This window comes from Lonchura striata, chromosome 2 (assembly GCF_050655825.1).
Source record: "Lonchura striata isolate lonStrDom1 chromosome 2, ASM5065582v1, whole genome shotgun sequence".
Taxonomy (NCBI): Eukaryota; Metazoa; Chordata; class Aves; order Passeriformes; family Estrildidae; genus Lonchura; species Lonchura striata.
The window spans coordinates 47,278,403-47,304,989 of NC_140704.1; the positions used below are offsets into that span (position 1 = coordinate 47,278,403).

Genomic DNA, 26,587 nt, shown 5'->3' on the forward strand with positions numbered 1-26,587 from the left:
TCTGTCATTATTTTGTCTTTATTTGTAAAAGTTGTATAAAATGCCTTTCAAAATTGGTCTGGTGAAACACGGAGGCTTTTCCAATGCCAGACAGGTTTCTGTATAGGAATAACATAGCAAGACATAGATACAGACCAAAGCAACCAAGCCAGACAGGCAGGAAAGGCTGCCAATGCAACACTGACTCCATGAAACTGTGCAGTGACATGAGCTCACTGCTGTCCACGCACTCTATCGCAGAACTTCAGTATCACAACTCAGTAACCAGCCTCTTCACAGTGGAAAACAAAAATTCAGCAAAATTTACAAAAGTTACACTTCAAAATTTTAAACACTTTTACAAAGGAGGAATGATGTGATGCCAAAACCAGAAGCTGACAGCTTCGCCTATTGCTACATATTGATACTGACTGCTTCCAGACTCCAAACTTTGCACCAGGCAAATCTATTTCTAGAATAATGAAGAATAGAAGTTTAATGGCACCTACTGCTTTGCAAAAAAAATGATGCAGGTCTTCAAGTAAAGCAAAAAGGCCTGTAGTAATGTTTAGGGCTACAGAGTGTTATAAGAGTCTGGCCTGCAGGCATGGCATTTTGTGACAAAAGTGTGACTAGCACAGCTTTTGTTTTGAGGATACAATATGCACGTGCACTTCGATTATAAGATGCTACTACTGTAGGAGGAAGAAAACCACTTTGCTTATGTAAAAGTCATAAGATAAAGGCAAGGATCTCTCGTCAGAATAAAATCAGTTCAAAATTGTTCTCTTCTTGAAGAAATGTCCCTTTTGCATACCCCAGGGTCAGCAAAGTGAGCCAGATTTTTCCACAGTGTAGCTCAAATGGTCTCTGTCCAGTTTACTGCAAAAACAGCTTTTTACTGTAATCCTTGGCTTGACTTCATGTGTGGCTTTCTTGCTGTTTCTGGCAAAGGAGCCAAAACCTGGAGCACATGTGCAGGGCTGACTGCAAATGGTTCCTGTCAGGCTGCTGCAACAGCTCTGTGTCTGCTCTGCACAGCTCTAAAACAAAGCTGGGCAGGCAAAGTCACCAGTAATCAAACTAAACAGCCTGAAGGAGGAAAGGAGAGAAAATGGCATCAAGAGGCTGAATGGCTTTCAGCTCCTGAACAATACTGATGACACAAAATTAAGGCTGCTGCAAGCATTTCTAAGTCTCTGCCTTGCAAATAACTAAATTTAGTAAATTTATGCTTGTTGAATGCATTTGCTTTTTCGCAGCAGTCAGCCAGCTACTGTAAACAATTTGCAATAGTATCTGAAATGCAGCTGCTTTTATGGGATTATTCATAAACCTTCAGACCTCTTAGCCAGCCACCACCTTTTCCTCACAGATTTTCCTATGGATCAGAAAACATGTTCTCAAGATTTTACTGAAATGTCTGGTAATGTCCTGGTGTAAAACAAGGTGGGAAAGTTATTGCATTTGTTACATTAAAGAACAGGATAAGAGGGGAGGGATACTGTGGCTCAGGTCCATGCAAATAGGGTGTGGAGGAAACCTTGGCTCCATCTACTCACCTTATCCCATGCCAGGCCTGTTAACCAGTGGGCAAAAGCAGGATAAGAAAGGGCAGAAGCCCTGTCCAAGGCTCCCACTAGTTTCTGCCCAGCCTCTCTGACCACAGCTGCTTCCCAGGGACTCGGAGGAGTCCTTGTAAAATTGTCTACTAAAACAAAACCATTTGTCAGAATACTTTGCCTCACTAGTTCCATAATACTCCACAATCAGGAAATGTAGCTTATGTAGTAAGTTCTCCTGCATCATCTAAGTTATTCATCATGTGACTAGAGAAAGCTCTTTGCTGCAAGAAGCTTTCTTTCCTTGGTCCTGGATATAGCACCAGCAGTTAAAACAGAGGTAAAGTTGCTCCAGAGTGGTGCAGCACTTCTGTTGGAACACAGGAATAGGGCACTTGAGAGTCATCTCCCCCAGTCACATCTCATTTCTGGAATGAGCTCTGCAAGCTCAAGCTTGCTGTAGTGTGGTCAAAAACTGGTCAAAAATGTGACTTGGTTCTCTGTTGGCTCAGGTGATCCAAAGGAGAAGTGAATGTTGCCTGCTGTGCTGGATCATGGCCCTGTGTTCCTGAATTTATGTAGAACCATAGGTCATGGAATCACAGTTTTGCTCAATCCTCCTTCCAAAACACTGCCATGCTGAGTTTCCTAGACATGCTATGCTTGTCCTCAAAGGAGGGAGGCCCTTCCCAGAATTCAGCTTACTGAAACATGTACTGTACACATAAAGATGTAGAATGATGTAACTTTTTGAGAGAATGAAGGGGAAAGCTTTGCTCTCCACTTACAATCATTAAACCAGCACTACCTACCTTTTCTCTCTTTTTTTAAACGCTAATCCTCTCACCAAAAAAAAAACCCTGAAACATTTGTAATGTTAAAGGCTTCGATCCGTGGCACAAAGACCTGCTTCTGTGCACTGTTTTTAAACCTTCTGTTTTCATTGCAGTGATGACTAAATGGGAAAGTTATGCAGACAGCAATGCAGCATAATCTACAGCAGTTCTATTGCTATGAACCATGACAGCTATGACCAAAGATAAGGCAAACAAAAGTGAACTAAGGAGGAATTTCTCCTCTGTCTCCTTTCCTCCACCTCTAAACCTGGGTGGGAAAAGGCAATATATTACAAGAGACAGCACTGAGCACTATACCAAGCATACAAAACAGAGTAGATGGTTGGACAGATCACTGCAGAGGAATTTCTAAGCCAAATTTTACAAAATGCACAATTCCTTTAAAAAATAATCAGTATACAATCACAATGCAAAAAGACATAAAGTGACTTTTTCTGAATTCCACATATTCTGGCCACTCTTCCCTCCTATTCCTCATAAGTCCCTTTTTGCAAGCTCTACGAAGTCCAGTTCTACATCCTGACACAGTAAGTGAATGGATGTCTAATACTGTTAATTTATGAGATCCTGGAGCTCCTCGTCAGTCAGCTCATTGACTTCCATGATCTTTTTCAAGTGTTCCATGTACCGGGTGTGGTCTTGCAAAAAATGTGGCACCCTCATGTTCTCAATCACTGCTAATCCTTTCAGGCGATCCACATCCTCATATGAGATCTGTAAGGAAAGACATGGGTCAATTTAGCAGTACAGTTCCATTGCCTCTCTCCTACTGATGCTACAAAGTCTCTGTAAATGAGAAAATATGTCAGAGCAGGAGAATTTAAAACCTTGGAGAACTGTTTGAAAACATGGGCAACTGTGTGCTTCAGTGGAAGATGCAAAAGAAAAGTAAATTTAGCAAATGCCTTCATAACTCCTGATTCTGCTTTTGATTCAATCAGTGAACAGACTTGTAGGAATGTGAATGAGAATCAGCTACAGCAGCTGCAGGAATAGAGAGGGAAAGGATGGAGCACATGTGAGTGCTGGAATGTCTTCTCAACAAGGCAGAAAGATTTACATGAGAATGAAAAAAACACTGTGCAAAAGACTAAGGAACTAGAAAGGAAGGGCAGCACAGGCATGGCACAGGAAACAGTTTGGGAAATGCATGGTGCTAGTTGACCTGAACTCTGCTGTTTCATTTTCACTAGTAAATGTGCTTATGCAAAGCTAAATTAAAATGCACCCCTAGTAACTACCTACAGCATGAACCAATACCTAAGCATCCCAATTTTAGTTTTTCCTGTTTTCACCATTTAATAACAGAATGCAGACTGGGTTTGCCTTGTGGCATCAGAGCCTTCTGGGTGTTGGTGCTGAACTCACATTTTGCAGCTATTAGAGGATCTGATAGCTTTTTTTCCTAAGGAAAATGGACATTTCTATCTTCATAGTCTTATTATTCTAACAGCTAGAACTTCTAAACAGTAGTTCAACATGCTGTGAATGATAGTCCAGAAAGGATGACTGCTTTGACTGGGCACAAGCTGCTATGGAAGCACAGAGCAGAACTCCTTGGGCAGCTGTCCAGTGTGATGAAATTTGTGTGGCTGTTGCTTTGTCTCCAAGCTGTGTGTTCTGGGCACCCTGCAGACAGCAGCATGTGCTCTGGCAAAGCCCACCAGCCTCGCTGTGCTGCACATGAGGTTTGTGCCAGGTGGCTTGAGTGGAGCCTGCTCCTTCCAGCCTTTTTGCCTCATGTTTCCTTTAAGGAGCTGAGCCCTGTACAGCCTGGTTTCCCTGGAAGCAGCCTGCCCTCTTGTCACACGATGGTTTCTACTCAGCAGCGATTAAAGTGTGGATGAAGGATTCACCAATGTGCAAGGGGCATGGAAGGGCTTTCTGGAAACACAGGACAGTGCAATCCAGATTGCTACACCTGATCCATAGGGACACATGCATATCTCAGTGATGATAATTGGAACAAAGCCCATGAAGAGAATCGATTTGCATCTGAGTACACAAGTGTGCTTTTCTAGTTGCAAGGACAAGATGCACTCAATTAAAAAACCAGACGCCCATGCCCAGGCTTATTCAAGTCATTAAGATACTATTGTTTGAAGATTGCATGGTATTACACATAATTAACTTAAAAACAGATAGAGAGAAGCTCTATGAAACCATACTATCTCTCAGTCTGGAGATACAGCACCACATACAATCAAATTCTACCTCTTTTCCTGCCTAAAGAAAAAAAAAAAGGATCCTTCCCCCCTCATATTTATGTTCAGAGGTTTCTGTTACTGCTGCAAACAAGAAACATGTATCCATAATCTGAGATATGGTTTGAATGGGATGCATTTCCTCAGTCCTTGCAATTGCTAAAAAATTACCAAAGTTGATATCCTGAGAAGATGAGAAACAATCTCATCCTATGGTGGAAACAGGTTGTCTTCCTTACCACATCTTATTAGTCATTGCACTAGAGAAAAAAGACTGAGGCTAAAACAGGCTTACTAATGCTCTTTGTAATGTGCTCATGTGTTTCTTGGGAAACACAACAGTAAGTAATATTTTGCTGCTTTTACTTTTTCAAACTCTGGTAGTTATCCTATACTCAAGTGCACCCAATATCTGCATTCTATTTCTCTTTGGCAATATTTGTATACAATTACCACATGAATATTTTGCAGTGCTTCCTGTATTTGATTCTTTCCTGTGAAGTTTTAAAACTGCTCCTTTTAAGAAGTACCTTTTCTCAGGTTTCAATTGCTTTCTTTAGTCACTTCTAGGTATGTTGAACAGCTTGCATGTATCCACACCACACTCTTCTACACTGTAAGTAATGTCAGAAGCAACAGGAAGGCAAGACCTGCAAAATGTGCCAGCCAAGTTTAATACTCCCTTTGGAACAACCTGATCCTCCCATTCCACCCTAAAGAAACAAGTAAATCCCCCATTTAAAGTGGTGATAAACCACTAGGCTAGATCCCAGTGCAAGTTCTGTGCTTCTTCCTTTATACTGATATATATAGATATATTGGAGTGGGCCCAGTGGAGGGTCACTAAGATGATTAAGGCACTGGAGCATCTCTCCTGTGAGGAAAGGCTGAGAGAACTGGAACTGTTTAATCTGGAGAAAAGCAAGTTCATAGGAATCATCAGTGAGTGTAAACGTGGGAATGGGGCTCTTCTCACCAGCACACAATGGCAGGGCAAGGGGCAGTGGCACCAGTTAAAATGCCCAAAACTCCTCTGAATAAAAGACCTTTTTGTACAATGAGGGTGGAAAAACACTGGCACAGGTCACCCAGAGGGGTTGTGGAGTCACCATTGGTGGAGATAGTCAAAGCCCAACTGGACATGGTCCAGGGCAAACTGCTCTAGCTGACACTGCTTAAGCATGGAAGTTGGACTAGATATTGAGAGATCTCTGCAGACCTCAACTAGTCTGTGATGCTGAGTGCAGACATTGGTCTGATACACAAATTTCCAGGTTGACTGCAGATGCCTGAAGCTAAAACATTCAGAATACATTTTAAGATCCCTTGATTTTAAAAGTTGTAAAGTCAAGCACTTATAAAATATCATACTGCTAGAAATAAATTGCTTGTAGACCTTTAATGTGGGTGCCATGCAATGTGGATCATAGTGAAATCTGTAATTTTAGGAGAAATGACTTAGTGTGTTTTTCAACTGGTCTGACAACCTGCAGACTCCCTGAAGAGAGACAGGCATAAAGCAGTAAAGGAACTGTGTGTTCAGTGGTTTAGCAGGCAGAAGCTGTGTGGAGTTAAGCAGGCTTAAAGCAAAAGGAAATTTCAGACAGAAGGTTGCAGACTTATATGACTGTGTGATTTTATTTTCAAAGCTTCCTAACTTGGTTCAGTTACCTAAATAGCTCTTGCTTATCAATAAGGATGATTCTGACAATAAACAGAAAGCTCAAATGTGGACAAAACCCCCTGTCATAATATCCCCTTCCCTTTCCCATGCATTGATTGCTAAGTAGGCAGAAATGTTGGTATACCAGCTCTAAATTCAAGCTCAAGTCAATTTGACTCCCTGTTTATGTGAGTATGAACCCTCCTTAATGAACTGTGAAAGCTTAGCAACCCAAGGATTTAGTTCAGGAAATGTGACAAAATTTCTCACATTTTAGGATGAGCTGAGAACAACAAGCCATGACAGTCAGAATGCACCTAAAATTCATTCACATTCTGTGAATATAGAAACACCATTTTTCTGGGGGGAAAAAAAAATTATTTTTTTAAAAAACACCTGCCATCAGTGACAAAACTTTGAGATTAAATACCCTTTGTGGTGGAAGGGGGGTGCGATAATGTCAAATGGTTCCTTTTTTATCTTCTAGGACCACTGCCTTATCTAATACCTGTCTTGTTTGGCTGAGGAAATCTGCTCTACTGCAAGTCAGGTGGTACCCCATAAAGGGAGAAAAGTCTGAGAAATATGACCATAAAATCCTAATCTGATAAGTGAAGAATGAGGACAAGCTGGTAGAAATTTTTAGGACATCAAAATGCTTGCAACTTGCACAGTGTAACTGAAGGTGCTGTACAGAGCAGAGAATTCTAGATCAAAGTAAAAGCACCATGACTCATAGTTCATTACAGGCAGGCTTGCTGAAATGATAAAACTGTACCCTTGGGAAAAATTAGTTCAGTCACCTTTCCAAGGGCTGTCAGAAGATGGAAATCAATGGACTCCCTGTATCTCAGGATTCGGAGAATGCCATCCAAGTACACCTGGTCCTTATTGAAACACCCTGAAAGGAATGGAGATACATTGCACTCTGTAAGTGTTCAGTCAAGGCATGTTCTCAGAAGCCATTATGAGCAGAACAATTTTATTTTTAAAACCTAGGTATTTATATTCCTGACTTTGAACACCTTTCCAAAAACTAGCTAGAAGGCAAAACCCACTAGTCAGAAAAAGAAATCAAACATAGAAGATAGGGTCTGTGAATAACCACAGGCAACATTACATCTGTGGAAAGCAGGTCAAACTGTGAGTATGAATTTTTTCAAGTTTTGCATTTATGTTCCACTTCCACAAAAAAAAAAAAAATCCTTTACTGATTCAGCTTGAAGGTCTCACTCATGAACATTTTCAGTCTTGTTTTCTGCATCAGAATTCCTGAGACCCCATTTCAGAAAGTGTGGAGTCTGATTTCTCCCTTTTGCAAAGGTTTTACTATGTGATGTGATTAAGGAGCACTGTGCATGTTATGAAGTACAAAAGAGGAGACAAATAGGAAACTCACCTGGTTGTGAGGTGTCAGTCCACCCTCTCTTGGCCCGTACACAGTAATCCCACCTAGTATTGGGGTCCTTGACAAATTTCCCCACATCCTGGAAAAGCTGACTGAAGGACATTTGGCTGGCCTGGTACACCGTGTAGTAGAGCAGGGCAGCTCTCCAAAGAAAAGGGTCTTTGCGGAACAGGACGCTGTGAATGCTCGCTAGCCCCTCTTCTGTAGGGTTGATTGGTTTTAACCCGTGTTTTCTACGGCCATTGCGGTTGCACCAAGGCTGACTGTTGTTGTTAAAACCCCTAAAGTAATGAGTTCCTGAAAAAAAAAAAAATAAAAGGAATCTGCCACTTAGAACATCCAATGATTAACAAAAAGTTATAAAATATATAAGGAGATACCCATTTCAGAACTCTGAGCTGGTAGGACCGGGCACTGGGAAAAGCGGTGATTTTAGCCTTGTCTACAACAGAATTTTGTCAGAGATATATACACCATGCAAATATTCACCTGCTGACTGCCAAGTGAAATTCCTGAAAATGGTTAAGGAATGCAACTCTCAGGAGGACTTGACTTTCTAAAGCTGTGAAAAGGAATTTTCTGAAGTCCTACAAGCTGAATTGTCACTGGCATTGTAGGGAACAGCAGGAAGGGAAGTCAAAGTAAAAGGGCAGAAATGTTGCCTCCTGAAGGTGATTAAACAGCATTACTCCAGCCTTGGAAGATGTTATGTCCCCTAAAATGTGAGTAACAGTGGTTCTAAGCAATTGCAAAGCTTATTCTTCAGTTGCTATTCAGGCATTAGCCAAGTTTACCCAATTTTCATGTACTTAGTTGAAACAGATGCACTGAAAACTTTGTATAAATTTTCCACAGGGCTGGGCCAACTTTGTGTAATGCAAAACCATAGCAATTTTACATCAGTTTAGGGATCAGTGGGTAAATTCTTCATACCTAAAGCATGCCTATATCTGCAAGCAGTACAGCGTGACAGGAGCAGGTTTGTAAAGTGATGTGGCTGGAGCTGAGGTGGAACAGTCACACTATTTTTATTTCCCCTTTTTTTTTTTTTTTAACTCCAGAATAGTTAAAAAAAAACCAAAACTGCTCTCATGAGCAAAATGTCCCTGAGCAGGGACAGCACAGAAGGTATGCCCTGAGGCAGAGCCTCTGGGCTAACATCATCTGAAAGGATTACTCTTTGCCTGCTCCAAGATTCCTTTGGCATGGGAACCTCAGCACTGTAAGTGGGACTAGCTGGTAGGCTTACTTCAAAAGCTTGCTCTGGATCTGACCTAAAATGCTGATGTCCATGAACCCTAGGAATCCTCTTACTGCATGCTGCAGTAACAAGAAGGTTTCTCCTTCCCTTCAGCACATCTCCAGAACAGGTTCTTTGGAGAGGGATGTTCCCTCTTTCTGTACCTGTCCAGTGCCTGGCCCACTGTTGTGCCATAAGTAAGAATGCATGCAAGTACTCCCCTCTGCCTGCAGAAGGCATGTGATGCTCATACCAATTTCGTGTCTCAGCATCCCCTCCAGCCAGTGCTCTCGTGCGGTGGAGACATTGATGGTGAGAGTGGGGCGGCCGTTCACCACGGTCATGGAGGCTCGGGACAGCAGGTCCTCCGTCAGATGGACCACAATCTGAAGAGGAGAGAGTTCAGGTAGAACTGAAAGAGCTCTCTTCTCATTCCTGATCCTGCTTTTTCCTCCAGCTCTTCCATTACTTAATTTCTCTTTAGTCCCTTGCCCTCCACAACTCTGTCTTGGGATCAGCAATCACCTAAGAGAGCTTCCTGAATAAGTTCATCCTACTCACCTGTGCTACTGACAGAAGGTGAGTAGGATAAACTCATTCAGAAGGCTCTCTCAGGTGATTGAGAGAGCAATCACTGAAAAATTTAGTATGGTAACACTGACTAGACTAAGAGGGCAGGAAGCAATTGCATGCACAGTAAATTAGAGAAAATACCAGTTTTTGAACTGTGTTGAATTATCTTAGTATTACTGAGAACTGAAAAATACTAGATAAGAACATATAAATTGACTAGGCACCTATATAATCAGCTGTCTGAAAGCATTTAAGTTGCAATCTAAAGTCACTTGAATGAGAGGGGGAAGTATTGTGTCATTTTTCTCCTGTTACATTATGCAGACTTGAAATATCAAAATACTGGTATTGTTTTGTTCTACACAGCAAATTAGTTCTTGCTTTCCTGTTCTCTCTTGGAAAACTGGTAATCAAAACAAAAACTGGCAGAGAAGGAAACTAATGCATATTGATATATTGTATTATTTGACTTCAAAAAGCCTTTTTAAACTAGTGACTGAGAGGGAAAAGTGAAACTTTTGAAAGTTGAAGACTAAACACCTTTCATCATGTAAAGCCGAATGAAACAGTACTGCTCAGAAGAGTACAAGGGAGACTACTTTAAAGAAAGATTACTTTTTAGTATCCAAAAAAAGGACCCAGGGATCAAAGGTGTGAATGTAACACTTCCCTGTACTCAAAACTCACACTCATCTTCAAGTTCAACAGCAAACCATCAGTCCCATAAAACTTGCATTTAAGAGGCAGGAAAAATAGGTAAATCCTAAAGCATTTAGATTGAAAGGACAGGTGCCACTTAGCTTTATTAACACCTTTTCAGCTGGAGAGAGTATTTTCATATTTTAGACCATCCTAAGCATGAAGTATTAACCCTATTTTCACAGAAAATGTGAAGCATTTCATTAAGAAGGACATGGGTTGCTAGATGAGGATGTAGGATCCAGCTGCCATGAAATCAAACAAAGCCAAAAATGAAGAGGGAAATAAAAGCACAGGAAAAGACAAAACATACCATTTTTTTCTGCTTGCTCTAAACTGTAGTTTATTAATCCCACTCTTAGAAACACTGGTAAAGTCTGGTTATCAGTGTCAAATCTGGTTATCAGTGTCTCACAAAAATGTGTGGTGTGTTTAGTAGTTTCTCCTAATAATATTATGTTTACCAATTAAACCTAGTTTCTGGGAAATTAATTTTTTGTCTCATGATTCCAGACTCCTCTTGCTCACTGCCAGTGATCTCATCCAAATCTTTGACTCTGTCATTTGGTAATTTCATTTGGATTAATCCCTTTTTTATACATGCAGTTTCATCTGACTTTTCCAAGCAATTTCATGTTACTTCATCAAACTGGTCTTCTAAAATGCTAAAATTCTGAATATAGAAAATAAGTTTTTTTCACAGGGCTCTAAAAATCAGATGGTTAAAGCCAGGAAAAAACAGCACTCAAACCAACTCAACAAGATCTTTCAGACATTTTTATTCACTTATGTCACTTTCATTTGTGTTGCTTCTTATAAATCACTCTCTTGGCTTATTTTTCTTGGCCTTTTCTTAACTCTTTCCTTTGGTGTAAATAATTCGATACAGGAGAACAGATGGCAGAACTGATGAATAAATGGAAATGTGCTGGTCTCCATGTAGCTGAAAAAAGGAGGGAAGGAAGGGTGTGGTTCTTGGGTACTCCCAAAATAAGAGAATTTAAGAACAAGCATATATGAATCAGGAAACAGGCTCAGAGAGATGACTGAAGCCTTCACAATGAATGTGTGTCATTTCAATTGTTCAAACATTAGACTGGGCTTAGCCATGAGAAAAATATGATGTAAGGAATATTCTTGTAATTATGGAGGAAAGGCCTCCCAGATGGTCTCCTGGGTCCACCCATGTGTAATGCCTAAGGTCTACACAAGTGTTTCTTCCCTGATCAGTGCAGGACTTACTTCACCAAGACAGCCTTCTTTCACCATGTACTTCCTGACGTGATTCCAGATACGACTTTTGGTCAGCAGGCTGCCTCCAGTGGCCTGTTCAAATTTTTCATAGCTTCCATATTTCTGCAACGTCCGCTTCATAATATTAATGGACTATAAAATGAAAAAGCATAGCAAATATCAGGGCAATAAGATCCCCATGTCAGACTGACACTTGTATTCTTTCTCTCCCTCTCAATCTCTTTTTTCTCAGTTTAAAATCCCCCTTTTCTTAACTCACTGGCAGTCACTAACACGCTCTACTCATTTCATACATGCTGAAACGCTCTGCAATAAATTTATACCATCTTCAGATGTACGTCAATGCCAAAGTACTGAAAAAAGATTCTGATCAACTCATCTTAGACCCACATACATCAGCATGATGATTATCAGTCTAGTGAAATAATATCTATTTTCTCTTTAATTTTGGCAATGTTGTACAACTGCCTTGTAAAACAGATGTAACAGGTCTCCAGGACATTTACAATTTGACAGCACTTTTCTGTTTGTGTTTTTCCAAAAATTTGAAAAAGATCAACTATTACTGTCATCTCACTTCATTTCTTGGCATTTTCTAATTTAGGAGCACTGATTAAGCAGATGTGTAACTATAATTTTAATAATAATACTTCTACCAAGAATGTCTCCTTACAATGAAATCTCTTGTACCATGGGTGTCTGTCTGAGAAAGGAGAAGAGAGAGCAGGAGCTTTTATTTACAGAACTTTCATTTAAACCACAGTACTTCTTTAAAACCCTCCAAAATGAAGGCCTATTTCATGAGATAAATAGAGTAGTATCAATAATTCTCCTATGAATTGCTGCTAGTAGAAGTCCCTTGAGCAAAGCTCAGCAAAATGCCCATAACCATGATCTGAACTATGCATACTGAAGATTTTATTGATGGGGTGTGAAATTCTCATCCCTAGTTATCTTCTTTCCAGTGTGTTGTTTCACACTCTTAAAAGAAAATGTGGTATGGACTAACTTCTTTCCCAGCAACAGTCCAGCTACAGGGAATAGCTTTTTGTCATAGACTTGATAACAGAAGCTCCTGGCACCACCTTAAAAAAATAATGCTCTTGCTAAGAAAATACCACCAACAATGAAAGGTGAAAATCTTGCAGATGAATCTCTTTTTACATTATAAACTTATATCCCTTCATGAACACGTCTGTCTCCAGCTATGTAATTCTGACATTGGCAGGTTGACTGATTTTCCACAAAAATTGGATTAATTTTTTATCTCTCACACCTATCAACAATCCTTTTCTAATGTTTTTCAAGTTGAAACTAATCAACCCTGAGTAATAGCTACTGAAACCCATAAATGACAGCCAGACACATCCTTAAAGCCTAATATCTCTTTGATGAAGGAAATCTCAGTTACCTGAATGCCAAAGAAATATTGTACCAAATGTTCAGTATTTCTTTGTCTTGTATATTTTTCCAAACATTTTTTTCCTTTTTAAAAATTACTTATCAATTTTAACTTCTAAAAACATTATCTGTTTTATAATTTTTTAGTGTCTGCACATTCTGAGGCATTTGCCTGTCTTATACAAAACCCTTGGTTAAAGAAGCAACCTAAAAATTTCCACCCTTTTCCCAGGAAGTTTATTCTCAGCCAGCAGCCAGAATAATTCATGATAACAGCTCTTCAGTCTCCTTTGCCAGGTGCCAGATCCTTAAGATATTTATGTCACCTACTAGTTGTTTGGTATATTGGGTTTCTATTATCAATTAATTAATTTTATTTGCTCACTCTGGAAGCAGTCATCTGTCAATCAATCTTCTAGCATGAAATTTGTCTTCACAATTTGTTGATATTAAATTTCAATTACATCTATAAGACTAAATACACATTTAAATTCTAGGCTGCCTAAGTTCATTTGAAATGAAATCCCAGAGGACTCTACAACCAGATATTCAGAAATAACTAAGAAGGGTGCTCACCACTATCACCTTTTCTCTTGACTCTGTTTCAAGTGAAACAGAAAAAAGTCCTGAAAATTCTTTCCAAGTGGGCAGGTGCGGCTCTGGAAGCACCAAAACAACAGGGAGAGCCATCACCCACAGACATATTGCACACAAATCCCAGGGGAGTGGCAGATGGCCCTGACACTGGGATGAGCCCCATCCCCAGGGATGTTCCTGCTTTGGACACCACTTGCCACAACCACTCCGGCTGGGGGTGGCTCCTGAAGGAAAAAAAGTTTGGGAAATGTTTGGTTTCCAGGCACTGACTATAACACCAGGCCCTTAATTTGGGATTCTGCACCTGCCTCCAAGGTGAGATGACTCAGACAGGTGTTGCAAGAGCTTGCTGGAAAAGGGGAAAATCCAGACCAGCATGCCAGCTGCTGTCTACTGCAGCATCCAACTATGAGCTTATTTTCCAGCCTCCAGGCCAGCAGAACACTGGTACTGCTACAGTTCCTAAGGCTAAACTATAAATTCTTCAGCAACAAGTGAAAAAAATCGAAGAAAATAACAACTATGTGGCTGTACTAGGTTACTGGTTTGCAGTAATAATTTTTGTTCTTTTCAATATTAGCTAAAATGTCTGCTTATCCCTCTGATCACTACCAAAGAGTGCCAAAAGAAGTAGCTATCCCAAGACAAGCTCCCTTGCACAGCAAATTCTATGACGCTCAAGAAAGCAAAGACACAGAAGCACTAACAAGAGTAAGGCAGGGCTGTTTAATTGACTGGTTTAGGTTATGGTGGTGTTGCTTTTTAAAATAAATTATTTACAGCCAAGTACGTCTCTGAATCTCAAGTCACCCATGTCCAGCAACTCAGCTCAGTGGTTGAGAGTTATTGTAGAAATATGTACTGGTAAGACTTCTTATGAGTAGTGTGAGGCAAGTAAGTCAGAGAAGGGTCTCAGTGATTTCGGAGTCAGCCCCCTATCTGAGTCAGCTCATCCTGTATTCAGAAGCAGCTCTGCTGCAAAGGGGTTGCAGGCTCTGCTGAGATTTGTAAGACAGACAAGGCAGACACACACCACTGCTCTTCTTCCTGCATAATTTATCAGCTAGGGGGAAAAAGCTTCCAAGGTGCATCATTAGGTAACACTTTGTAGCAAACAGAGCTTGTTAGTCTAATCAACAGCCATCAAATGGTGGCTGTTTGGGTCAAGAGGAATGGAGAGAGGAAGGTAAGTATATATTTTTGAGGCTTGTCCACTCAGGCTGTAGTATTTGGGGTTTTGTTCAGTGTTTATAGAGGCTTTTCTTTTGCATGCTTGTTCTTAGTGGTGTAAAGGTCACATTTAAGTAATTTAGAGCTGGTAGAAATATTTTTAATTAAAAATATTTTTAAGTTACTTTGTAAAGAATCTGAAGTTAATACTCACTGGGTTTTTGTATGAGACTCTGCTCTGAAGTAAAGTTATCTTCCTACTGTGGTATCACCAGAAGTGATCTGTTAGTCCCTTCTAGGGGAAGAGAGATATTTGTGTCAGACCCTGAGAACCTGTGCCACTTGGATGGCCTGACATGCTCTGTGTTATGTATTAGCACACCTTATCTATAAATCCTAGTTAGCAAGGGAATTTGTTACTAGCGCAGAATGAAGTGTTTAACAATTAAATGCTTTATAGAGACAGTGTCATGTCCTTGAATCTTCCAAATGCCTAAGCTGTGACATCACTTGGACATAGCAAAGGATTATTCAGTGTTGATTGCCATGTTGTTTAGCCTTCCAGCTCCACCTAATTTTTTTTTCCCAATATCTGATAAATTTGCTAATTGTAGGCTACTTTTAAAGGTGTCACACAAACACTTGCAATGTGGTATAACTGGTTGATTTATGAACTCAAAATTGCTATACTCTTATGAGTACAAGGGAAGAGGATATATAACTCTTTTGTGGGAGGATCACTCATTTGACAAAATGGTTGGGGTATTTTTGTTGTTTTTTTTAATGTATCTAGAAATAGAATTCTTGTTGCCTTGTACAATTCAAAGAAACAGGGTACCTAAAATTGCAACTTGCTGATTTTGGTTCAGCAAATTGCAACTGTTAAGTTCATCTGCTCTGCAAACACTGGGAACAACTATTTCTAAGCAAATATTGCCACCTCTAGCATCTAAGCAAAAATAACAAATGCTTTGAGTGCTCAGAAACTTCACAATGAGGGTTAAGTAGTTTGAGCCAGAAAACTTTTCGAGCACAGAGCTGCTGCAGTGACCTTGAAACACAGTGGTAAGAAAATTAACTTCTGTAATATCAGATGTGTTAATCCCTGTGAAGAGTGCAAATCTGCATGCTATTTTCTGTTCTCAAGTTTACTTCCCTAAAGGCACTGTATTGTGTGACTCATGAAAAAACCCTATTATGAAGAAAATATAATGTAGATATGAAGAGAGAAACAAACAGAACAGAGTATGAGAAGGAAGACACTAAAATAAGCATTTTTCAAATGCATTAATAACTCAAAAATATTCTCTCTATGTCTGTGCAAAGCAAATCAATAAATGTGTTGGGCTGTGCCCAAGGTTTAAAACCTCTGATTTAAGTAGAGGCATGGGGTAAAGTGGGTGGTCACAAGCCTGTGTGTTCCCTACTGCAGCATTTCTGGGTTAATGGTTTGCAAACCTTCAGTGCTCTCTGCCTTTAAAAAAGTAAATAAATGGGCTGGAGTGTGATTTGTCTTCCAGACATATTTCAGTAATGCTATATTAATTTCATACACATGCACAAAGGCAGAAAGGGCAATAAGAAAACACAATCTGTTTTAATGTCCTAGCAGGCTATGCACAGCTGTGGGTAAAAAGATTTTTGACATGACTGAAAAATCCTCTAAAATTCTGAAATGTAAGGTTTTGAGCTCATTTCACTTAAGTATCCTAAAAGCCCCCCATAAACACGGTGGGTTCAGTCAGTAAGAGCTGGGTTTATAGCTTTTTACTTATAAAAGAGCAAGCAAGTGGAAGTTGCCATGAGTACCTTAAAAACTGTTCACAGTTATCAAGGCTTTCTAAAATAAGTGGAGCAATAAACAGAAGCCAAATATGCTTCGAAAAAAACATCCAACAAAACTGAACTGAACCTTCTTGTAGCAAAAAGGATGACTACACACAGTTGCATTTTTACTGCAGACCCAGCTCTTAATACTGTGAGTTCTTTTTTTGCAACTGAAGTCATCCTTTCCGAACTTCTATGAGATACCTACGTGTTTCTTCTGACAAGTAAAATCTGCGTTAAAAAAATAGCAATGAGGAAAAGCAAGTGCTCCTACAATACTTCCTGATTAAAATTTTTGTTTTATGCTGCTTTTTCTGGATAGTAAATTTGCATTAAATTAAATTCAAATTTGCGTGGAGATGAAAATTTCTAAAGCTAGTTGTAGATAAAAGAGAGAGAGTGACACCTGCTGGGCTTGGAGCTATGTTAAAGCTGCTGGTTTGGGCATTTTTAAGTGCAAGGTATTTTTGTTTGGTATTTTTAGGAGCTGAATTTAGAATACATGCTTTTCTAGACTCAAACTAAATCTGGTGAAACAATTTATATATTCCTTGTTAATTGTCAGAAACATACTTCCTTGAATATTAAATCCTTTACTGCCTTTTATGCAGTTGTTACAGGGCCTTTATTTTCCCATACTTTTTATGGACAGAGAAAAAGGTAGAGTTACACTCAGAAAAATATTGAGGAATCATTCGTTATTAAAATATTCAGTATTTACGCTTATGGGTTTTTGTTAAAAGAAGGGTAAACCAAAGACAGGTTTGCTCCAGAAAATCATCATGCATAAAAGGACTTCTAAGGCTCTGCTAGCCCACACTAAAAGGGATAATTTGTATTAAATTTGGTTTCTCAAATCAGTAGTTGTTGATGTGCAGTCATCTATGTTGCTAATATTACTAAAAAATCAAAGGAAAACCTATTAAAAAGCTCTAGTCAAGGGGCAATTTTAATTGGTGTCATTATGATTTAGTCTGTTGTTTGGAAGTATGGAAGAAGATTTTAAGAATAGAACAGCTGCTCCCTTTTCTCATAAAGAAAATAAATTTTTAATGAAAACCCAGAAACTGAGTTGTTAAAATATACAGATATTTTCAATGTGAGAATGGAGACTATCAATACAATGATGTAATGGGTAATAACACTTTTGTACATTCTTGAATTTAGAAAAATAAAAAAAAAATCAGTCTGTTCACAAGTCAGGGACCAGTTCTTACAGTCCCTAGTCCTTTTAATTAATGTATCTTTGCCACCAGGAATTTTAGTTTTAAGTGAAATATTCATATCGCAAAGAAATGAAACTCATGGAATGGCAGGATGTCTTCCCAAGTTAAGGATCACTTGAATACGTAAGAGTCTATGTTTAGAAAAGCTTGTCAGACCTAAATAAGAACTAAACCATTTTAATACAATAAAATTAATCTAAACCATTTAAAAATAGCAAAGTGGGAAGAGTAGTGCTTCTTCTACTGTACATATAAGCACTGGGCTTTGTCACTTAGGTCAAAGTTGAAAGCAGGGCTTTGTTGTTTAGGTTTTTTGCAACTCAGGTAGGAAGCCAAGGCAGTTACACAGAATGGGAATGTCTGTAGCTATATTACCAGTGTGGCTGCAAGATATGAAAAACCAAAATTGTCTTCTTAAAATTTACCCCTCTCTGTAATGGAATTTGGCTGCTGCTTGATTGAGTCTAATTGGTATAAAGGGTATATCCGAATACCATTTCAAAGTTGATTAAAACAGGGAACATCAACACACGCTTGTCCAATAACTATGACCTCAAATAATTGCCATCGCCTCCCAATCCCTGTGTCACCAAGAGGACTGGCAGGATTTCTATGCTGCCTTATTCCTCTTCCTGCTTATGCCCTGTATTTTTCCTCTGCAGGACCCTGCTTCATTGCCTAGAAATCTTTCTTGCTTTAAATTACGTTTCATGTAAACCCATTTAGATTGAACCGCACATTTATCCCTTAAAATCCTGTTAATTTCAGAAAGGTTTTAATTTGATTTAGAAAAATTTCATTTCAGTTCTCTAATGCATTTTTCAAACAGCAGGGGAGAATAAGGAGAAATTACTTGCTACAAACAAAGCCAAATACCACGTTGGTGTAGGAAGAAATAATCACTGGAAATGGAGGGGAATAAAAGCAACTATACCTGCTTCAGGAATCTGTCAGACGCATGGCTGTGCTTAGCTAACACATTTGGCAGGGCAGGGTTTTCATACTCAAACTGAGGATTGTACGTGAAATCGGAGTTGAAAAACTTAACCTTCTCTTTCTCCACGTTGGACGGCTTGATGGCGGTCAGCAAACACAGCTTCTGGCCGGCGGCACCGCCTCCCTCCTGCCCACGGCTCCTCGCGGCCGGGGGCTGCTTGGGCTTGGCGAGGCTGGCGCGCCTTCTGGCCCTGCCCGCCGGCGGGGCGGGGCCGGCGGCCGCGGGGCCGGCGCCGAGGAGCGGCGGCTGCCGGGGCCCGCCGCGCCGCCCGCCCGGCAGCGGCAGCGGCAGCGCCGGCCGCCCGCGGCGGTGCTCGCCGCCCCGCGGGCTGCAGGGCCGCTTGGGGCCGGCTCGCCTGTGCCTCCGGTGGTGGGAGCACGGCTGCTTCTGAGCGTGGTGCTTTTTCTCCTCTTGGCTCTGCAGAAGGACGTTGTAGCTGCTGGTTCCTGTTGTGAAAATGTCCTTGAGGATCCCAGAAGGGGGATGCTGGAGGGTGTTTTCATTATTAATGTTCAGCTTATGTACTTCCAGGCTCAGGACTGATTTCCTAGAAAGCTCTGTCTTAGGCCAGTGAAGTTTTTCTGCATTTAGGGGGGGGAAAAAAAGGAAATAATGAGGACAAACTTGATTTTCACGCAGTGATACTAATGTCAAGGACTCAAAACCGCAGCATAAAGGAAACACAAAATGTCTTAACTGCAGTCACATCACATTAATCTTGACTTCTAGGCATGAACAGCTATATTGTATATATATAACATATAACATATAACATATAACATATAACATATAACATATAACATATAACATATAACATATAACATATAACATATAACATATAACATAGTGTGTACGTCACTTTTGGACAATTAGACTGAGATCCAGCTAAACAAGTGTTTTATGCTTGCATCTCCATGCACAACTGCACTGCTGGCAGCTAAGAACTTTGTTGTTTAAGAAAAGACTCTGCAGGACTTCATGAACATTTACTGCTACATTAACAAATATATAGTCTTGAGCTGATTGATCTTTACCATGCAAGGAAGGCTTTCTGTAAGGATAAAGAACAACTTTAAAAAGAGGAAACTGTACAGGAGCATATGAGCAGTGTTTACAGTGAAGTCCCACATCTGTGGGATCTGTGCTGTGATACAAGCAGTCTGGTGTGATCTCATCTGCAAAATCTGATTCACGGAATTTACTCCCAGAAAATGGTGAGAACATTGGAAAGGGCCAGCCACTGTGAACAATTTACAGCAGTATATGGATTGTAATGTATGTTTAAAAGACTTTGGCTTCACGTGTTCACTCTAAATACAGGCAATAAGCTACATTTCAAGAGGCAAGAGAGATCAGCTAATTACACTCCTGAAATGCCTCAAGACAACAGTGGGTATTTCATCTAATCAAAGCTGTTCTACCATAACAGCTGGCTTAAAAAAAAAACAAAAAACATTTGAGAAGAAACATTGTAAACCAAACTAAGTGCAAAAAGCAAACAAAGTTATTTTTTAATGAATGAGCCCTCCTTTCGTGCTCTGACCCCTGGCATAGCCCTCAGGGGAGACTGGTCCCTGGCGCAGAGCAGCTGCATGGAAAAGTCACTGAAAATTAAAACTGAATTTAACATTTGTGCTGGCTTGTTAGAGAGAAGCGACCTCACTTCACTGGTTCTAACCATCTCCTCCTCTCGACAACCAGTTCCTACTAGAACATTAGGTGAGCCAAAACTACACGTACAAATAAATTGTGCCACAATTGAAATGTTTCCTACTTCTGTACCTAAAAGAAAAGGATTCACAGAACAGGAGATATGGCTGTGGCATGATTAAAGATTAAATCCCTGCAAAAGGGATTTGAGCTTTATCCCATAGTTATATGTAGTTGAGCTGTAATTACTTTACATGAAGTAATTATACTCTCAATGTAACAGCAGCAAGAGATCATTAAATGCCTCCAAGGCAGAAAAAAAAAAAATCAACAGTGGCTCAATTTCAGCTTTTTTCACAGGAAAATTCAGTTTTGCTCCCATGACAACGTATTTCATGCTGTTGGACCTCTGTCTGTTCCATATCAACCTGTGTTCCTCAGTTCTCCCGGACATCCTGTCCTAAAAAACAAAAAGACCAGAGGTCCTATTTGCATGAATATATGATGGCTGATCTGCAACCAGAGAGTTTTCTCCACTGGAAAGAAGTAGAAGCATTAGACTATTACCTTTCACTAAAGCATGTGTATCCTATGCAAACTCAGTTTTCTTCCATCATAAGTCTGTGACTCCTCTTTCTATGCTTGGCACAGGAGTGTGCTTCTTGGCATTCCTGTTCAAATTCTGTCAGATCATTCTCATCACATACATGACAGCCTGCCTACATGGCTTATCTTGCTCTCCCATGAACTGTCATGGTGAGAAACCACAATTCCCCATTACAAGGAGAACAACATCAAACTAAATACATAAAAGAGATGCATTTTTTGGAGACAATAGAATAGGATGACCACACTCATATTTCAGGTATTTGAGACTGACTCCGGACTATTACAGTATGAGAATCTTTACTTTTAAGAAGGGTAAGTGAAAAACAAGGTTTCCAGAATATCTGAACACCTATTAAATTTCAGAGCACAACTTTGCTTAGGTAGACAAAATTGGAGTTGGAATTTACACAGCTACTTCTTAAAATATAGACAAAGAAATAACATTATACTAGAGGCATTAATGCTTCACCTTCTCTACCAAGCAGCTCTTAAAAGCCACAAAGAATACAGAAACCTTAAACCACTGCTATAATGGAACAAATAGAACTAATATTACACAAGTATCTAAGAGGTGATAAATAGAAAAGAAAAAAACCAGAAATTTAATTCAAGGAAACAACTCAAAATGACCTAAAACCACCCATTCTCTCCCTCCCACAACGCTTGTGTCAATCTAATACCAAAAACTCATGACAGCAAGCTGTTAGAGCTAAAAGGTACAGCTGGGCATTAATAACTGCTTTTATATGTAGACAATTGCTGAACGCTGTAAGTCAGAATTCTCCTGGAAGTGTCACAAATGCTGAACATGCACTGGCAGGTTTCACATGCACATGGCTGATATCAAAAATAGTTGTTCCCAATCTGTATTTACTTTATAAGCACAACCTTGTAGCAAAGTGATTTTTCAGCTGCCAAGCTAAGTGTGGCTGTCCTTAATTTTCTTCTGACTAAAGGATACTGTTCCATGCCTATTTGTGCTGCAAACCTAGAATCAACAGGTAATCTGGCACATTTGAAATATTATAACAGATAACAAAGCAGTTTTCACAGAAGTAATTTAACTGCTATTCTAAAATTTTTGATAGGTCATCTAAACATCATTATTAAATAAATTAGAAAATAATATTTAAGACTATGTCAAAATCATGTTGCAAAACACCAAATTTAAAATTATCTAGTGCATTTGTTTAAGATATAACATATTTTAAACTCACATCTGTAAATCAGACAGCATCAACCAAATTAAGAATGTACTGTCTTCTAGGAAACTTGTCTTACTACATCCAAGAGTTTGCAATTATCAGCAATACCTGGTGATTGAGAAAGAGGTCTAGTATTCTGAATATAAAACAAAGTCATTGTACAGCCTGCCTCCTGAAAACCTGCTTCAGTATTTCAAAAAGTACTGAAATACCATACTGCTATAAAGTAGCCAGTTGGAATGGATTATCAACGCAGATTAATTGCAAGGATTGCTTAGCAGTGATTCCCAGCTTTAAAATTCTGGATACCATTGGACAGATAATTTCTAAAAGATATGAAAAAGGCAAATTGAAAACCACCATGCTATGGTGTAATGTTACCCCGCATACCAGAATACAGATATCATGCTACGGATCCCATAGGTTTTATCTTTTGTGTCACATTCACATGTGCTACATGTGTTCTGAGAAGTACAAATCTGAATTTCCTGACTTATTTCTATTTTTGCAGTAGAAAAATGTCAAAGAACATATGCCCAGGGCTCCAGTTACCTTTGAGAACCTCCCTCGTGTGATTTATGTTATCAGGATTCTTTTCATTGTTTTTGCTTCCAAACACTCAACAGCCACAAAGCCACAAGCCCTTCAGCAATTTAAAAAAACCCCAAAACCACAAAAAAACTAATATAGTCTCTTCCTAAAAGATTCTCCATCATGTTTCCTTCCATTTATTTATATCTTGTTCCTTTCTGCAATGACACATTAATAAAAACATGGTCCTAGAGACACAGGTTGAAATACTACATGCATCTGCCACATTTGGGGCCCAAGGTGATGACAAGGGATAAGCAAGGAGGGGACAGAAGGACTGCCTGTCCCTGTTTTGTCATAATTTAGGGTACCAAAGAAAAGAAAATCCTCCTGTTAATGGCAACTTGGGACAGAGTAGAGCTCTACCCCTCTTCAGTGCCATGTTGTTCAGTGTCTGCTGTCCCATAAGCTGGGCTAGCAGGGCAGCCAGCCAGCCAAAAACAACCACCCCGTGAGTCTAAAGAATCTCACAAGAGAGCAGGCTGTACCCTAGCCAAAATCCTATCATTGTCACAACATCAGCTGCACCTGGCAGTACTGGACTTACTCCATCCTGCAGACACAAGTGTACAACTATGTACCCAGAACAATTCAAAACACCACAGGCTTGATTTTGCAGAAAGAGGAGGATCTGTAACTTCCATTTATACACAGGTAGCTATTCCAGTGTCACAGTAGTACTGGAAAAGGGATGGAGTCCATGAGTGCTAACAGAATATGTGAGAACCATGAATTTCATGATGATTCTGCACTAATGAAACATGTTCCATGTATAAATTATATCCCAGTCCCTAGCCTGGAACCTTGCACCACTGCAGACACTGACTAATCTTGTCAGAGGTTATTTATTTAAAAAAAAAAAGTTAGATTTTATGTTATATTCAGAAGCCAGTTTGTATTATTGGTCTCTGTCCTTTAGAAACTGATGGATGGAGCTAATAAGTCAATAATATGCATGGTGAAATCCCAGTGTAAGCATTTTTCTAGCCTTTGGAGTATGTTGTATAAATAACACCTTCCTCTAGACTACAGGGCCAGCTACTATTGAAGCAGCTTTCAGATACCTGTTCCATAGGTGGAATGAGGTTAATGACAGGTATTTGTGGGCACAAATACCTCTGTCTGGCTAGCCTTGCTCTAAAATAGCAGAGAGCTCCTGCAAGTTTTTGAGCAACTGTCACTCAGGTTATATAAGCACAATGAACAAATCCTGTCCAAACTGCAAGTGTGACTAAGGTGCTTAGCATATATGTTCATGGAGCACTTCCTCCTGTCCTAGGGATGCAATGGTCTGAGCCACTACTTTTGTTTCTAAGATTACCACTACCATATTAGAATATGGCTGAGTTTCTTTTTTCTGCTCAAAATCAGAAATAATTTCAAGGCTGACTTCAATTTTCAAATTTATAGGAACTCAATGTAAGTGATCTCTCTACAAGCAATAGCTAAGTTTGAAACTACTGAGATGAGGAGCTACACAGATGTGACAAGTAAGATTCTTCCTTTGACACACTGTGCAAAGGTACAATTTCAATAAAAAGAAATGTTTATCTCCAATATTCAGAAGATTTGAATAGATTCACAACATCCTATAGTTTATGGGCTCTAGACTGTGTAGTTCATGTGTGCAGAGGGCTATAGAAAGAATATTCTGAAAAAAAGCAGGCAACATAGGAGTGTTCTATATGAAGCTGCAATGTTCCACTGCCTCTAAAACACAACATGTTTTGTATTTGTGGCATAAGTGATTCTGACCACAATCCTATATTCTATATTTCCTCACCACTGGAAACCCCTTCAAAGTTTAAAACACTACAGTTTTGAACAGAAGCTGTCAGGCAACTTGAATTAGAATGCACTGGAAGCTCGGTGTATAATGACTGAACATGGTTTAAGAGCAAAATTAGGCAATGAGTTTCGTAAAAACACTGGCATTGAGTTACTTTCTATTTTCACAAGAATCTTAGTTATTAACTAGAGCCTGTATGATATTGGGAACTTTTGCTTTTAACCTAAGACTCTGGTTTTTTCCACAAAAAATATCCACCTATTTACTTTTCTCCTGTAAAGGTGTTATCTGTCATCCAGCTCTTAATTCTGAGCTTCAAAAGCAAGGGCAGGATTCAGCTATCAGCCAGCTTGTATATCTGATTCATTAGCTGGCAGTGTTCATAAGTAACTCTGCATTTTAAGGGATGATTGGCAGTTTGGATTTTCTTCTTTAAAAAGACAGTGCTATTTGAGATGTACTCTTTTCTACTCTAAAAAGGAAAAAATGGTATGGACTGACTTGCAAGCAGTTTCCTGCACTTTTACTTCTGTGTTGAAATACAGTATTATGTAACTGACTCCAAATTCAGGCCCTTCAAATTAAATAACATGGGCACAGTAATTATCATTAAAAGTGAAGACTTGGCTCTAATGAAATAAAGCAACAAACTCCTACTGATGTAATAAACACAGGATATAATCCCAGAACACTGATTTATAGGCAGACCTGCACAGGATGAAACTCATCCAAGCAGGTCTCTGGCTTCTTCTACTGCAACACATGTGCAGTCAGGAATATTTGATGGAGGGATATGGACTCAAAATAACTATTTTTCACAAAATCTCATGCTTTAAGATTGCAGTGGCTATTGCACATCTCCAGGGATGCTCTGATCAATCCTATGAACTTTATTTCTGTTCCCATTATCAGAAGTAACACTCTAGTCATATCCATGCACAGATGGAGCAGCGTATCAATTATGCAGAGAAAGAGCAGCTGTAAGAGATCTTAGTTATGATTACAAGGGTATTGAATGAGGGCACACGAAGACACCTCCAGCAGATTTGTTGTAGATGGATTTCCCCACGGAAAAGAAACATGGGCTTGAGCACCTGAAGTAATGACACATGAAAGGATGTAAAATTTAAACAAGGAATGCATCTGCTTTCAAGCAGCAACTGTATTGTACACAGCACAAGAAGCCAGTTTTATGTGGTACCGAGTACCTGTCTATATTATCGTTAGACAGTCATAATACACGTTTGTATACACACATACTTGTAAGGATTTGTTAACTTCTCTGAGAACAGAGCAAAGGGCAGCGCCAAACCGTGTAAGACACCAGATATAATCAGCAGTACTTTTACTGGCATTCTTCCTCGCATGGTCTGTCCCTGGCTCCAGCGGAGCGGGTGTCACCTCCGCACTCCCCCGTGTCCCGGGGCACGGCCCGCAGGTGACACGCTCCCTCCCCATTCACCGGGGGTGCTCCTGCTCCTGGAGCCAGGCAGGTGTGGAGCCCTTCCCCCGTCCCCCGGGGACACCCCGCCGACACCCGCGGCGCCGCCCGGGCGATGCTTCCCCGCTGGGCGGGGAAGAGCTGGCGGCCGCCGGCTGCCCCGGGCGCGGCGGGCACCGCGCCGCCCCCGCTCCCGCTCCTCACCGGTGACACAGATGGACTCCAGCATGGTGCTCCGCCGGCTGCCCCCCGCGCCGCGGGCTCCCGGCGGCTGGGCGGGGAGCCCAGAGGGGAGGTGGCGGGAGGCAGCGCCCGGCGCCGCGGGATGCGCCCGCCTCGCCGCTTCGGCGGATCCCGGGAGCGCGGCTGGCCCCGGGCCGGCAGGCGGGAGCCGCGCCGGCAGAGCCCCCGCCCGCCCGCCTCTGCAGACTACAAGTCCCGGCAGGCTCCGCGGGGCCCGAGCGCTGGAGGGGGCGGGGCGCGGGCGCGCTGCACCCTGGGATCTGTAGTACAGCTGTCTGTGTCCCGGAGTGACACCCCGCCGACGCCACCCGGGAACATCAGCCCGCTGTATCCCACCGGCACGCCTGATCCCAGGTGTCAGCAGCATAGGCGAGGCTTTAGTGTCATCCTTTGCAGGAATCT

The 26,587-nt window shown here is 40.5% G+C and overlaps 1 protein-coding gene across 1 annotated transcript; it reads right to left on the minus strand.

Moving 5' to 3' along the window:
- Positions 1–26,354, minus strand: MATCAP2 (microtubule associated tyrosine carboxypeptidase 2). The gene is made up of 7 exons (XM_021553284.4): positions 26,147–26,354; positions 18,595–19,238; positions 11,428–11,571; positions 9,167–9,299; positions 7,665–7,970; positions 7,069–7,166; positions 1–3,112 (listed from the first exon to the last, which is right to left on the minus strand). The coding sequence occupies exons 1-7, from the start codon at positions 26,169–26,171 to the stop codon at positions 2,951–2,953; spliced, it is 1,512 nt and encodes a 503-aa protein (XP_021408959.4). The 5' UTR covers positions 26,172–26,354; the 3' UTR covers positions 1–2,950.
- Between the last annotated feature and the right edge of the window lie 233 nt (positions 26,355–26,587).